The 15,698-nt window shown below is 47.1% G+C and overlaps 1 protein-coding gene across 7 annotated transcripts in view; it reads right to left on the reverse strand.

The window, feature by feature from the left end:
- Positions 1–15,698, reverse strand: part of Ogdh (oxoglutarate dehydrogenase) — a 67,368-nt gene that overhangs the window by 51,241 nt on the left and 429 nt on the right. For 4 of the 7 annotated variants that reach the window (XM_004839907.4, XM_004839906.4, XM_004839908.4 and 1 more), the window contains exon 2: positions 3,731–3,979. The exons of 1 other annotated variant lie outside the window; for it this stretch is intronic. In XM_004839907.4, coding sequence (XP_004839964.1) covers positions 3,731–3,952 — 222 coding nt within the window. In that variant the 5' untranslated portion in view covers positions 3,953–3,979. Of the gene's footprint in view, positions 1–3,730; positions 3,980–15,006; positions 15,161–15,354; positions 15,653–15,698 lie in introns of those variants that run through there. 2 more of the 7 variants (XM_087196118.1, XM_087196119.1) reach the window with 2 other exon arrangements.

Below are 15,698 nucleotides of genomic sequence, written 5' to 3' on the forward strand. Positions count from 1 at the left end.
CCCCAGCCCTGGGGATGTATCTCAGTCCACAGGGTTTATATCCCAGTATCTCAGGAACAAAAGGGGAGTAGATATAACCACCAACTATAAGTACAAAACCAAATGTAAAAAGGCAGCCAGGTGTGGGAATGGGCAGGAGGATCAGAGGTTCAAGCCCAGCCTGGACAACTTGTTGAGACTTTGCCTTAAAATTCAAAAATAGGGCCGGGGGCTGGGGATTTAGTTTAGTGGTTCCAGCACCTGCTGAGGAAGCGCATGGTCCCGAGTTCAATCCCCAGTACCAAAAACAAAACAAAACAAAAATAGGGCCGGGGATTTAGCTCAGTGGTTCCACCGCCTGCCTCGAAAGTGCAAGGTCCCGAGTTCAATCCCCAGTACCAAGAAAAAGAAAATTCAAAAATAAAAGAAATCAAAGAGCAGGGGATGTAGCTCAATATGAAGGCCATAGACTCAATCCCCAGCACCACCAAAAAAATGGGCAGCTTAAAGAAAACTGTGGGCGGTGTCTGGGCTTTACCAGACCAGCACAGAGTGGACAGCTGCAGGTAGATAGCTCTCCTCAAGACATTCCCTTTCTCCTCCTTTCTGCTGTGACGTGTGAAGACACCATGACGCGACACTTGAAAAAACATAAGGACAAAAAAAAAGCCAGTAAGGAATCTGGACATGGTGGCATATCCCTATAATCCCAGCATTCTGGGAGGCTGAGTCAAGAGGATTTCAAGTTTGAGCTTAGCCTGGGCAATTTAGTGAGACCTCATCTCAGAATCAGAAAACAAAAGGGACTGGGGATACAGTTCAGTGGTATAACACCCCTGGTTTAATGGCCAGTACCACATCCCACACATACACACAAACCCAACCAAACAAAACCCAGTCAGTACAGAAAAGCAAGGTTAGGAGGAAGAGACATTGAGCTTGTTCTGCTTCTGCTGGATATAAAAGTTCAGTCCCAGCTGCCACCATGAGGACTCTGAAAATGATTATGGAGGCCAGCCTCAGAACATTTCTGATGTGGAAGTGAGGGATGAGAAAGATGACCTGCATCTTTCTGTACTTCTAAATTATTATCTCTACCAAAACTACGTGGTCTAAAGCCCAGGCACAAACAAAGCACTCAATGTAGTACTTAAGGCCCCGTGAGTCATAGGTGCCTTTGAAAATCCAAAGGAAGTTACAGATCGTCTCCCTTGAAAACGTGCATCACAGTACACAGACTGATTCAGCTTTAAGAGCACCCATCTTGCTGTCCGCACAGCAGAGGAGGGGCGAAGTCTGGCCAGACCACAGCCAGGTCTCTAGAGAGTGTCTCCTGCCTCAGCCTGCCTGCCCTGCCCTCCCTCTGCAGGCTGGAGGGGCAGGGAACTGGCCAGACGCTGAACAGGCCCTGTGCCGCGAGCACCTTGTGAACGGAGAGCAGAATCCCTTATTCACCAAGCCCCGCAGCAGCAGCTCTCCAGGATGTGCTCATTTGGAGCCATGGAGCCCAAGGACCCGACCCCAACCCAGGGATTCTTGCCCAGCAGCGGTATCTGTGGGGTCCCCTGGGATCGACTGTGGAGCCAAGTACCCCTGCCCAATCTGGGGTCCTGTGACCAACTACCCCACCTGACCACCATGTGTTGCTTTCTCCGACACCACGTGGTAAAAAGACTGAGGAGAACCAGTTGTTCTCCACTCAGCCACTCAACAAGGGAACACGAAGCCGTCATGCTCCCACAGAAAACCTGTTTATACACTTTTAGCAGAAGCTGGACCCAGGGGCACATGCCCGTAATCCAGCTACTTGGGAGTCTGAGGCAAAAGGATCACAAGCTCAAGGACAGACTGGGCAACTCAGAGACCTCGTGTGGAAGTGAATTTTTTTTTCTGGTACCGGGGATCAAACCCAGGATCTTGCACTTGCCAGCAAGGTAGGGCGCCACTGAGCTAAATCCCCAGCCCTGAAAAGTGAAATTTTTAAAAGGGCGGGAGGTGTAGCTTAGTGGTAGAGCACTTGCTGAGCATGCACAAGGCTCCATCCCCAGCACAAAAAAAAGAAAGGTCCGGGCAGGAGCAGTGATGCCAGTGTTGGCCCCTGGTCCATAGCACCGTGGCCACAGCTCCCCATGTGCCTTCCCACCTCAGGCCACTCAGGGATGAGTGTGGAGCACACACGCAGCCCTGAGAACAGGTCTCTTCTCCCTTTCACGCCCAATGTGCTATCATTTGGGAGCTGCTGTCTCTACATCCAAACACCACTGAAAACAACTTGGTTGGTTTCACAAGGTGATGGTTTTGGTTTTATGGTACTAGAGACTGAATCGAACAAGCACTGACCTACATTTCCAGCCCTATTTATTTACTTAGAGGAAGGCTCTAGCTAAGTTGCCCAGGCTGGCCTCCAACTTAAGATCCTCCTGCCTCGGCCTCCCAAGTAAGGTTATTACAGGCATGGACCACCACACATGGCTACAAAAAAGGTTATGTTTCAGAAAAGGAAGACAAAGGAACAGTCCTGGCATAGATGATGTTTCTGACTTGGAAGCCTCTGGGGCTGTGTTATTCCAGAGACAATCTGAGCCTGCTGTCACCAGGAACCTCCAGGCCCCAAAAAGAATACTCAGGGGCCACTGTCACAGGCACTTTTCCTGGGCAATCTGTTTCCGCACTGGGAAATGAACTGCAGATCTCTTTAAGAAACCAGGTCTCGCCTGGCTCAGGTAGCAGTGGAAATGGGACGCTGAGCAAAGGGGGAACACTGATATCGAACAGGTCCCAAGGCTCAGCCATCACAGCAATGTGCCTGCTCCTCGGTGTCACTAACCCCCGGAGGTGACGCTTACCCACGGGCTGGTGGACACAGGCCCCTTCCGGTGAGATGACTCCAGCATCAGCGCATGGCAGAGGCCCAACCACAGTGAGGGTCAGCACACAGGCTGAGTAAAAACCCCACACACACTGAGCCAAAACCTAATCGGGACCATTTCTTCTTCCCCCAGACTGTGGGACGCACCTCCCACTACCACCTGTCACAAGACCCGCATGAGACTGGTAGCCTAACCCCAAAACCAAGAAGCAGCCCCTGAAACCGACGAACATTAACCAGCCACAAAGAGACTAAAACACATGGTCCTGCGGCATGGCTTCTACCAGCAAACCTGCTGAGGAAGAAGGAAAGCAGAGAAACAGGAGGGCAGTACGAACACCATGATCTAGAAGGCCATTTATGGAGAATGTACACAACGGGACTTTCAGGCATGTCATGTGTTAGAGGATCCTCTCGGGACAGTCAGGGTGGGAGAGCTTCTGAGGCCCCATTCCTTCCCAGGCACTTCCGGTCTTTCTTTCCTCAGAGGCTTCATCTGAAGTAGCTCTTGAGATCATGGAGCACCACACATGTACTTCCTGGTGTCCTCGCAGGGCCACGTGTGCTTCCTGGTGTCCTTCCAGGGCCACACACTGACTTGTGTCCTCACAGAGCTATGTGCTGCTGCCTGGTGTGCCAACATGAGGGCCACACGCGTGCTTCCTCACATCCTTGAAGGGTTGAGCCTGGTGTCTACTACTGGACAAAACAAGGACTGTGGTTTCTGTTGCAGTCACACTGGTCTGAGGCAGAGGACATGGTGATGGGTGCAGGGCTCTGGCCGCCTGCCTGCCTGGCGGTGCCGTGGGAAACACACACTTACCTGGCCGGCCAGTCGGCACCAGGCCGCCTACCCAACACGGGACCACCTGTGAGCCTTACCTTATGTACACTTTTGGGGTTCTCCAGCCAAGCACAGTACATCTCCTCCACATAGTTTGAACTAGTCCCACTGAGAAAGGGCTCAGCAGCAACCGGCGCAGAGTAGCACCGGATTTGTTGAAACGTCCTAATTGCTGCTGATTTGTTTTGTGAAAATGTCTTAACAGTCTGGGAGGCAGTCAAGGGCCTCAACTTAGCAGCACAAGTCCTTAAGTGAAACATTTTTGTCCTGAAATCTTTCACGACAACCTGTTAAAAAAGCAAGAAAGAATGTTTAAAAAGAGTACTATAGGGGCCGGGGATTTAGCTCAGTGGTTTCATCACCTGCTGTGCAAGTGCAAGGACCCGAGTTCGATCCCCAGTACTGAAAAAAAAAAGAGAGAGAACTATGAAAATTTAAAAAGAGCTACAGGAAAAAGCCTGCCTGCCTGCTGAACAGGATTCTAGCCTGTAAGAGCATTTGCAAAGGTACCAGAGCCCACAAGACTATGTGACACTGACGCACGCTCTCGCCTCCAAGACCCCGCACTGCCCCATCCTATAGTTCAGAGCTGGGTGCCCCAATGCTGTAGCTTTCCGGGGGTCTCTGGAAGGTAAATGGATGGAGGGCTCTGACTCATCCTGGGAAATGATGCAAGCCTAGGAGGCAGGGCCTAGGTCAAGAGGGTAGCTCACAGGACGGGACTCAGAGCCGATGACTCATCCCCAGCCTCTTCTTGGGCTCTCTCTGACTTCTGGCCACCATGGGGTGAGTAGTTCCTCAGCCACATCTTCACCATGAAGCTCTGCTTCACCCCTGGCCACTGAAATCTCTGACCGAGAGCCTAAATGAACCTTTCCTCCTTCAAGCTGTTAGTCCCAGGCATCTGTCACAGGGACAGGAAGCTCACGAATACACCAGGGGAGGTGGGTGCACAGTTGCAGATGTCATCATCTGTACTTAAAAAGTTCAAAACTAAACCAGGTGTGACAGCACATGCTTATAATCCCAGCACTCCAGGAGGCTGAGGCAGGAGGCTCGAAAGACCCCAGACGGGGCAAACTAATAATTTACTGAGACCCTGCCTCAAAAAAAAAATTTTATATGGCTGGAGATGTAGTGTGAAGGCCCTGGGTGTTAAATCCCTAGTACTGCCCTCGGCAAAAAAGTTCAAAACTAGTTTGAAAGGTTTGACAGATATGACCTTATCTACATCCACACACTGTATAAAACATCTGCAAAAAGGTAATGAGGATTAATTTAGTATTAGGGGTAATCACAAAATGAAAACGACATTTTCTAATTAAACTACAAAGCATCTGCTGTACTCACAGTATTCTGGAAAATGGAAAAATTAGAAAAAAACCTTTGCTTACCTGCAAGTAATTTACCCTTGAGAAATACATACAGAAAACTCCCTCAAGGCCCACAGTGCTAGAGAGATGCAGAGCATGTCACAAGACCCTAGGTCCCGTCCCCCCCCCCCCCCCACGGGACCAGAAGGGCTTCAGCAGAGCTCACAGGAGGGCCTGCCTGGGCCGCCGCCCCAGCAGTAGCCACAATTCTTCCCAGTGCTGAGGCTGGGCCAACAAAAGGAGCAGGTGGGCTCCGGAAGGCTAAACTGCAGCGCAGTTGGTAAATCACCCAGGCAGAAACCCACAAGCTCTCTAGAAGGTTCTGCTGTACCTCGAGCCAGAGTCCCTACTTCCTCATGTTTCACCAAGGTCACAGGACACCAGAGGCCGAGCCAGGATCCCAAACCAACCTTCCTGACAGCAAAGTCCCTCCTCTGCCCCACAGCAGGCAGGCCCCATCCACAACCTATTTCCCCCAGGCTGCAGAGAGGCGGAGGCTGAGTCACAGGGAAGGAAGGGAAAAGGGCCATCTGGGACAGGGGGAGAGAGGTCTAGTTAGACAAAGCCATGACTTGATTACTCTAATGTATAATCCTCTCTCAAAACTAGGCATTTTAAACTGGGTATGGTGGCACACGCCTGTAATCCTAGCACTTGGGAGGCTGAGGCAGGAAGATCACCTCAAATTCAAGGCGAGCCTGGACTACATAGTGAGTTTAAGGCCAGTCTGAACTACATAGCTAGTCCCTGTCTCAAAACAAACAAACAAACAAACAAACAAACAAAACAAGCAACCAACTAGCCATTTTAGCCAGGCACCGTGGCACATAGCTGTAATTCCAGCACCTGAGAAGCTGAGGCAGAAGGATTGCCACAACTTTGAAGCCAGCCTGAATTACATAAAAATTACATTTCTTGGGCAAGGGATTTAGCTCAGCAGCATAGCACCTGCCTGACAAGTGTGAGGTCCTGAGTTCAATCCTCGGGACCAAGAAAAAAAAATTACATTTCTTTTTACAAAGAAGTTATGTGTCCACTAAAACTTGCTTGCGTAGCAAGCGCAAGGCCCTGGGTTCAATCCCCAGTACTGGGGACGGGGGAGGTTCAGGATTCTGCTGCCTGTAGGTAGTGACTTACTTTCAGGAGAGGCGGATGGAACAGGCTGCCTCTCTCCCTCTGCAAGGCCTGGCTGTCAAACTGCAACCAACTCAGCAAAAGGGGCTCTTGGAAGAAAGCCCTGGCCTCAGGCTTAACACCAAAAGGCTAGGTTGAGTTGTGTGCCTCCTGACCTAACGCTTACTTGATCATGAATTTGCCTCAAAGCAGATGTCCTGGTAGTAAAGTTGAAATTATACCCCACATCCAGGGGTACAGGTGTGGCTCAGTGGTAGAATGAGGCTTGGCATGCTAGACACCCTGGATTCAATTTCTAGCACCAAAACAAACAACAAAATACACTATGAGCTAGTTGTGGTGGTGCAAGCCTCCAGAGGCTAAGGCAGGAGGATCATTTGAGTGTTCAAGATCAGCCTGGGCAACGTATCAAGACCTTGTCCCAAAACAAATCAAATAACAAAGAATTCAAAACCCATGTCCACACATACACAATGGAGTCCACCTTCTGAAACATCCAGAAATAAATATTACAGAAACCATCATCTGCACAGTTTCTGCAGCTCAGGGCCCTTCCCCTGGGCCCAGATCCACTCAGAATATGGAGAGGCTGACCAGGCTTCTCCGTTGATGAGAAAATAAAGAAAAGGGAAAGCTGAGCAGGTTCTATAAAAGCCCAATAAGAGGTGAGCAAAATCTGCCCCTCATGAGTGAAAGTGAACATGCAATATATTCTGGATGTAGTAAGCAACCTTGGACTTTATTTTATTTTAGGAGTTGAAAAAAAATTTTTTTTTCAGTACTGGGGATTGAACTTGGGACCTTTCGCTTGAGGCAGGCAAGGGGCCACTGAGCTAAATCCCCGGCCCCAACAATAGGCTTTAAAACACAATTCTAGAGGGCCGGGGATTTAGCTCAGTGGCCCCTAGCCTGCCTCACAACTGTAAGGTCTCAAGTTCCATTCCTGGTACTCCAAAAACAAACAAAAACAACACAATTCTAGAGTTGATTGATGCTGAGTCAAGATTAAGAAGACCACATCGGGGGCCAGGGATTTAGCTCAGTGGTTCTGGCGCCTGCCTTGCAAGCAAAAGGTCCTGAGTTTGATTCCCCCGTACCAAAAAAACCCCAAAACACCACATCAAAGAGGCTGAGGCACAAGGATCAAGCTGGAGTTCAAGGCCAGCCTGAACTACAGTAAGTCCCTCACTTTTCATTGGAGTTACGAACTTTCAGATAGGAACAAACCTCACATTTTTTTATGCTTCTGTTTATTTGTGTCGTGTGTCCCAGACTAAGCACTAAAGACCACAATTCAGAAATGCCAACAGGTATAGACAAAAACAGCCCAACAAAAGCCTGCTCTTTCAGCCCAAGCACCAGGTAGGACGGCAGCAACAGGGAAACAGCAAACACTTGTGGGTCCCAGCTCCACCCACTGTGAGGTCACAGCGCAAACCAGGGACACCCAGCCCCACCCTATCAGGGAGCAAAGGCAGAGAGCCTGCATTCCAGCCCCACCCAGCAGCAGGTTCTCTGGGGCCTCTGGGGAGCTCTCACCACAGCAGTAACAAGGAGCCCCTCCCAGGCATCCTCGGCCCATCCTTGAGAGGAAGCCTGGCCTGCTCTGCCCACAGACCTAGGAAAGATCATGTCTCCCCACTCCTCCCTAAGCAGCCCACTTGCAACTGAAGAGCACTCCCCACAGCAAGAACCAGGACAGTCTCCTTTCCAAAGTGACAGGAGCCACCGCCAAGATGACACAGCTGTAAGTACCTGGCAAAGGCTCTAAAAAGCCACTGTCGCCAGAAGTGGTGGCCCACACCTATAATCCCAGGACTGAGGCAGGAAGAGTGAGTTCAAGGTCAGCCTGCACTACACAGCCCCTTCCTGGCCATCCTGGGCTCCACTGCAAGAACTCAAAAAATTTTTTTCTTGGGCCAGGGATTTAGCTCAGTGGTTCCACTGCCTGCCTCAAAAGCGGAGGGACCGGAGTTCAATCCTGGGTACCAAAAAAAATTTTTTTTCTTAGCCACCATCAAAAGCTGGACGTGGTGATGCATGCCTGTAATCCCAACTACTGAGGCAGAACCATCACAGTCTGAGACCAGCATGGGAAATCTCGCCAGACCCCGTCTCAAAATAAAATAAAAAGGGCTAGGATCCAGGCATGTCAGTGCGCATCTGTAATCCCAGCTACTCAGGAGGCTGAGGCAAGAAAAGACAGCCTAGGCAATTTAGCAAGATCCTGTTTCAATCAATCAAATCCCTGGACTGGTGGCACACCCTTGTAATCCCAGCACAATGGAGGATGAGGCAGAAAGATCCTCAGCTTGAGGCCATCCTAGGCTACACAGTAAGACACTGTCTTAAGGTGGGCGAAGGGACTGAAAAGAATATATGGATATCATTTCCTTCTCTTCAGTTTCTTAAATTATGTTTGATGGCTGGAGTAGAAAGTTTAACAGGTCTGCTATAGCTCTAAATATATGTCCAGGAAATACTGAAGACAATTTTAATGGGCGTGAGCAAAGATGTAAGTTTCTTTCTTTCTTTCTTTTTTTTTTGAGACAGGCTCCCACTATGTAGCCCAGGCTGGCCTCGAACTCTCAGCAATCCTGCCTCAGCCTCCCAAGTGCTAGGATTACAGGCATGGGCCACCACACCCAGCTAGAGATGTAAGGTTTCTATACGTCACACAAACTGGTAGAATGATGACACCAGCAAACTTGGTAAGTTGTATCTATACAATGTAATATCTAGACAATTTAAAAATCTAGACAATTAAAAAAAGCATGTAAAAAGATACACCCAGGGCTGGGGATTTAGCTCAGTGGCACCGCACCTGCCTCGAAAGCGCAAGGTCCTGAGTTCAATCTCTGGTACTAAAAAAAAAAAAAAAAAAATTTTTGAAAAGTTAGAAAAAAACCTCTCAGGGCCGGGGATTTAGCTCAGTGGTTCTGCCACCTGCCTCACAAGCGCAAGGTCTCGAGTTCGATCCCTGGTAACAAACAAAAAAGATACACCCAAAAATGATACATGAGCTGGGCATGGTGATACATATCTCCAATCCCAGCTACTTGGGAGGCTAAAGCAGGAGCATCCTAAAACCAAAGCCAGTTGGGGCAACTTTATTGGGACACGGTCTGAATAAAGTAAAAAGGGCTGAGGATATAGCTCAGTGGTCGAGTACAGTACTTGCCTACCATGTTCACTTCCCAAGACTACCAAAAAAAAAAACAACATATATATATGGGCACACTCCTATAGTCCCAGCACTCAGGATGCTGAGGCAGAAGGATTTCAAGTTCAAGACTAGCCTGGGCTATATAGCATGTTCAGGCTGGCCTGGACAACATAGCAGGATCGTCTCAAAACATCCAAAAACAAAATAGAATAAAACCACAAAAACCAACACATACAAATAAAAATGGAATTTCAAAATATGCTGAGCTGCGCTGGGGATTTAGCTCACTGGTTCCGCTGCCTGTCTGCCTCCCAAGAGCAAGGTCCCAAGTTCGATCCCCAGTACCAAAAAAAAAAAAGGAGAGAGACTTTGGGCCGGGGATTTAGCTCAGTGGTTCTGCAGCCTGCCTCTCATAAGTGCAAGGACCTAAGTTCGATCCTCGGTACCAAAAACAAACAGGGCTGGGGATTTAGCTCAGTGGTTCTGCTGCCTGCCTCACAAGTGCAAGATCCCAAGTTCAATCCCCCCCCCCACCGCCCCTGGACCAAAAAAAAAAGTTTGGGCCAGGGATTTAGCTCAGTGGTTGTGGCGCCTGCCTCGAAGCACAAGGACCTGAGTTCGATCCCCAGTACCAAAAAAACCCAAACAAACAAACAAAAAAACAAATCAAAATATGTTGAGCTCACAGGAAGAAAAAATAAAACAAATGAAAAATCAGAGTAGTTAATAAAGAATAAAATGGAAGACATAAGTCCTTATCAATAATCACATTAATTGTAAGTACACACATTAGAAGACAGACGGGCACATGGATAAGAACAGGAGAGAACTGTATGCTTGTCTACAAGAAACGCACTTTAAATATGATAGAACATTGGAAGGAAAAGGAGAATGATACACCAATTAATATGCCAATATTAATCAGAGGAAAGGACCAGTGGCTGATAAAGTAGACTTCAGACCAAAGGTAATTACCAGACACAAGGACATTAAATAATGATAAAGGCGTACTCTTCCAAGAAGGTACAGCAATTCTGAATGTGCATGTGCCAAATAAGAAAGCTACATACTATCTGAAAGAAAACCTTTTTATTTATGTATTTATGAAGCAGGGTCTTAATATGTAGTACTGTCCTCAAACTCACTGTGATCCTCCTGCCTCAGCCTCCCATGTGCTGGGATTATAAGTGTGCAATGCCATGCCCCACAAAAGACAATTTATAGCTTGAGATTTTACACTCCTCTTTCAGCAACAGAACAGCTAGACATAAAAATCAGCAAGGAGGGCAAGGGTTTAGCTCAGTCGCTCCACTGCCTGCTTCGCAAGCACAAGGACCAGAGTTCAATCCTCCGTACCAAAAAAAAAAATCACCAAGGATAGGGAAGAATTCAATAATAGTACAAACTAACATAACACACCCAATAAGAAACTTAATCTGTAATTAAAATGTTCCTGAAAAAGCAATCTGTAAACCCAGGCAGTTTCACTGGAGAATTCTACCAAGTACGTAAAGATAAACTAGTTCAAATTCTCACATCTTCCAGACAGTACAAAGGAACAAACGCTTACCCTGATATCAAATCCAAACACATTACCTAAAAACAATAGTTTCAGACCAATACTGGGATGCAGATGCAAAATCTCTTCACAAAACATGGTCAAATGGCACTTAGTAACATATAAAATTATATACTATGACCTAGTAAGGTTTATTCTTGATAAAGGCTGGAGCCAGGAGTGGTGTGGTACATGTCTGTGACCTCCAGCACTCCAGCAGGAGGCTGAGGCAGGAGGATTGCCATTGAGTTTGAGGACAGTCTAAGCTACAGAGTGAGTTCAAGGCCAGCATGGAATACATAGTGAGACCCTGTTTCAAAAGAACCCAAAACTTAAAAAATAAAAAAAAGACTTCTCAGCCACCTTTTTCACTCTTGCATAGTGGCCTGGCTTCATGCTGTACAGTGTACTACTTCTACTTTTACTTGTCCCAAACTCACTCTCCAGAGCCTGTTTCTTTTTCTACCTTTAATAAACCTTTGCTACCACTGTTAGAAAAAAAAAATTATCAAGATTCAACAGCTAACCGGCTGAGTATGGTGGAACATGCCTGTAATCCCAGCTACTAGGGAGGCTGAGGCAGGAGCAACACAAATTCAAGGCAAAGCCTACTTCAACAGTCAAAATCTTAAAAAAAAATCTGACCATAAAATGGGACAAAGATATGGACTTTTTAATCAATAGCATTTATTTGCCAATGGGCAAAAAAACATATGAGAAGGTGTTCAGTATAATTAGCCATCAAGGAAATGCAAATTTAAAACCACAACGAGACATTACTTTATACATATTAGGATGGCTAAAATAAAAAACAGTAACATCATCAAATGCTGGTAAGGTTGTGGAGCAAATAGAATGGGTAATCTTTTTCTTTTTAATTTTTGTTATGAGCACATTTTTGCAGTACACAATGATTACATTCATCCTGGGGAGTTGGTACATGTATGTAGCAAATCTTAATTATTCCTTCATCCCCTTCCCCTCTCTTCCCTCCTTCCTCATCTCTCTCTTTTGACAAGGTATCCCTATGTAATTGAGGCTAGCTTTGAACTCATATATACCCCAGGTTGGCCTTGAACTTTCGATGATCCTCCTGCCTCAGCCTCCTGAGGCCCGGGATTACAGGCGTGCACCACCATGCCTGGTCCTCTCTCCAACTCTTGATCCCTTTCCCTTTTACAACAGATCTCCCATTATCTCTCTTTTATTTTACTCTTTTTTAAATATATATTTGGAGGACAGGGATTTAGCTCAGTGGCACCGTGCCTGCCTCACAAGCCCAAGGTCCTGAGTGTAATCCCAGGTACTGCAAAAAATAAAATAAAATAAATATATATTTGGGGGGGCTGGGGATGTGGCTCAGTGGTGCCTTGCCTGCCTGGCAAGGGCAAGGTCCTGAGTTCAATCCCCAGTACCACCAAAAATAATAATAATAATAATAATAAATATACATATTGAGTTTCTCATATAAGCGAAACCATGTAATATTTAAACTTGTGGATCTTACTCAACATTGAGGTCTCAAAGTTCATCTATTTTCCTACAAAGGAGTCCAAGTTGTCCTTTATGGTAGAGTAGTACTTCACTGTATATATGTTTTCTTTGTGCAATCATCTATTGGTGGACATATAAGCAGCTTCCAATATTTAGCTATTATATAAAAGAATACCAAAAAATGCCAGGTATTGATGAAGAGTTAAACCAACTGTGGTTCATCCATAGCAGATGCCAGAGAAAGGATCAAACCAGCGATAATACATCACAGCTGGGATGAAACTCTACGGAACTGCGCTGAATGGAAAGTCAATTCCAAAAGGCTGTATGACACCCTTTATTTGACATTCTTGGGAACCAAAATTAGGCAAAGTGAACTGGTTGCCTTGTTCCCAGGAGGTGAAGGGTTGAGGGCAGAAGGAACGTCAGTGTTGACTTTAAAAAGGCAATAGGACAGCTCGTGTGGTGGTACGAGCGGTAACGCCATGGCTGGAAGGCAGGAGGATGCTGCAAGTTGAAGGCCAGTCTGGGCTACACAGTGAATTCAAGACCAACCTGAACTACACAGCAAGACCTTGTCTCAACAACAAAAAAAGCAAAAGGACATATCCTCGAGATTACAGAAATATTCTGTATCTTGAATTCTACTAATGAAATATCTGGTTATGGTACGTACTGTAATTTGGAAAAAATCTACCACTGGAGAAAAGCAGGGAAAGGAACCCAGGATCTTTCCACTATTTTTATGTTTGTTTTTTTGAGACTAAGCCTATGTACTTCAGGGTAGCCTTGGACTCACTATGTAGCTCAGGCTAGCCTCAAACTCGAAGTGACCCTCCTGCCTCAGCCTCTCAAGTGCTGGGATTACAGGTGAGTGCTGGGATTACAGCTGTCCACCACCACACCCGGCTCCTATTTGTTTTGACTGTATATAACAGGGCCGGGGATTTAGCTCAGTGGTTCCGCCTGCTGCTCAAGCACAAGGACCTGAGTTCGATCCCCAGTACCAAAAAACAACAACCAAAACCAGAGTTTAAAAAGAAAAAAAATCTGGGTTGACTGTATATAACAGATCTGTATGTAGAATTTCTCAAAATTTTACAACACCTAAATTTCTCATAATTTGTACAATTATCTCAAAAAATAAAAATAGTACTGTAAAATGGTACTCACAAAGGAGCTGTCTTTAACTCATCCCAATATATCATAAACACAGTAAATACTTGGGACTTAATATACTGAGCATTCTCCACAGTGACTAGTGAGGAGGCCCCATGTCCACGAATGAACCTGCCTTGGTCTCCCCTCACATCCAGTCATTGGCTGTGAGTAGTCTACACACACAGCCTCAGTGCTAGTGCCCTGGTGGATTTCACTTCACAGACACAGATCCTGATTGGCTGATCCACTCCTCCTGCCCGAAGTCTGCTACTATGATCTGTATGTTTGTGTCCTAGGAAAATTCATATGCTAACATGCTGATCTCCAAGGTGAGAATATTAAGGGTGGGGTCTTTTGGGAGGTGATTAGCTCAGGAGGGCAAACCCTAATGAATGGGATTAGTGCCTTTAAAAAAGGGGCCTCAGGACTCCCTTCCTCTTCTGTCATGTGAGAACAGAACATAGGAGCGCTGTCTGTCTGCAAAGCAGGAAGCAGGCTAGCACCACACCCAGAATCTACCAGCACCTGGATCCTCCAGAACCATGAAAAATAATTTCCAACTATTGATAAGCAAAAAAATAAAGAGCATTTAAATTTAATCAAAACCAACAGAAACTTGTGTATAAATATTTCTGAGACTCAAATTAGTCTTTCAAAGTAACTGGATTGTGGTGGCTGCTAACAATATATTACAAACTACTGAAATGAGTTTAAATGGGTGAATTGTATAGAATGAATTATATTGTGAATTATATCTCAAAAAAGCTATTATTCAAGGAGAAAAGGTAATTGAAATGTTAAAAGTATTGTAAAAAAATTAATGAGAGGGCCGGGGATTTAGCTCAGTGGTTCTGCCGCCCGCCTTGAAAGCCCGCCCCCCTCGAAAGCGAAAGGGCCCGAGTTCAATCCCAGGTACCAAAAAAAAAAAAAAATTAATAAGAAGCCAGGTGTGGTGGCAAACACCTGTAATTCCAGCACTCCAGAAGGCTGAGCCAGGAGGACCATAACTTCAAGCCCATTCTGGGCAATTTAGCAACTTGGCAAGACCCTGACTCAAAAAATAGAGATGGGGATATAGCTCAGTGCTAAGCCTTTAGGGTCAATCCCCAGCACCACAAACAAAGATACTACGAACTCTCTCCAACTTCCCAAGATCCGTCTGAGCTCATTTAGAAAGCTACAATAATATCAAATATTTCCATCAGGTGGGTCACAGCAATAAATGGGTGGCTTGACTGCTACACCTGGTGCCACTCATTCTAACATGAGTGCACCTGCAATCGGGCTCCAAGTGCAGGGCAGAGCAGCCATGAAGAAACCCCAATACAGTTTCCTCTGCTGGTGTCAGAAAAAAGGGGGCACAGACACACTTGGGGCAAGCCTGAATCATGAAATCGAGGGGAAACCTGAATAAATCTTTTGCCTCACCTAGCTTCTATCACCAACTTTAGAGGTCACGTCCCTAAACTGTATCCTCCCAATGACTCCTTCAGCTGACATCTCTGCCAAGGAGATGGCCACGATGCTAAGTTCTCCGAAACTCAGAGTCTATCTCAAGCCGGTGGCCCGCCTTCCTGGGGGACTGTAAAGATGTGTGATAAGTGACCTTCTGCAGCCAAAGGACTTCGAGCTCCAACTCTAAAATGCTCACGGCCGCCATCTTCCGGACATGCGCACAATGGGCCGGAAGTGGGTCTGCCCGGGCGCGGACACCAGGCACCACCCCTTCCCCACGCCCTGACTGCCCGCTTACAGATGCCATCAATGCCCCTATACCTGTCCTCAGGGAGACAGGCGACTAAACTTGCAGAGCTTGTCACTTCAGGGCCTGGCACTGTACCCGGCTCGGGGTCAGGTCCCCGAAACATCCCAGCGGCTGTCACACACCCTTCCCAAGGGAAAGGGCACCCGAGAGCCGTGCACATATGCGGGCTTCCCCCCTTACAGGTGCTACCGGCCCTGGGCGTCCGGAGGGGCCGAGGTAGCCGCCAAGGTCGCGCAGCCCGGGGCAGGTCGGCCGCTCCCCAGGACAAAGGGAGGTCCGCGCGGCAAGACTCAGCCCCATGGTGCCCGCCAAGTGACGCCGCCACAACCTTGGGGGTCACCCCGGCCGCCGCGCC

This window comes from Heterocephalus glaber, unplaced genomic scaffold, assembly GCF_053883595.1.
Source record: "Heterocephalus glaber isolate CG9 unplaced genomic scaffold, H.glaber_assembly_v1.0 deba00001610, whole genome shotgun sequence".
NCBI classification, from domain to species: domain Eukaryota; kingdom Metazoa; phylum Chordata; class Mammalia; order Rodentia; family Bathyergidae; genus Heterocephalus; species Heterocephalus glaber.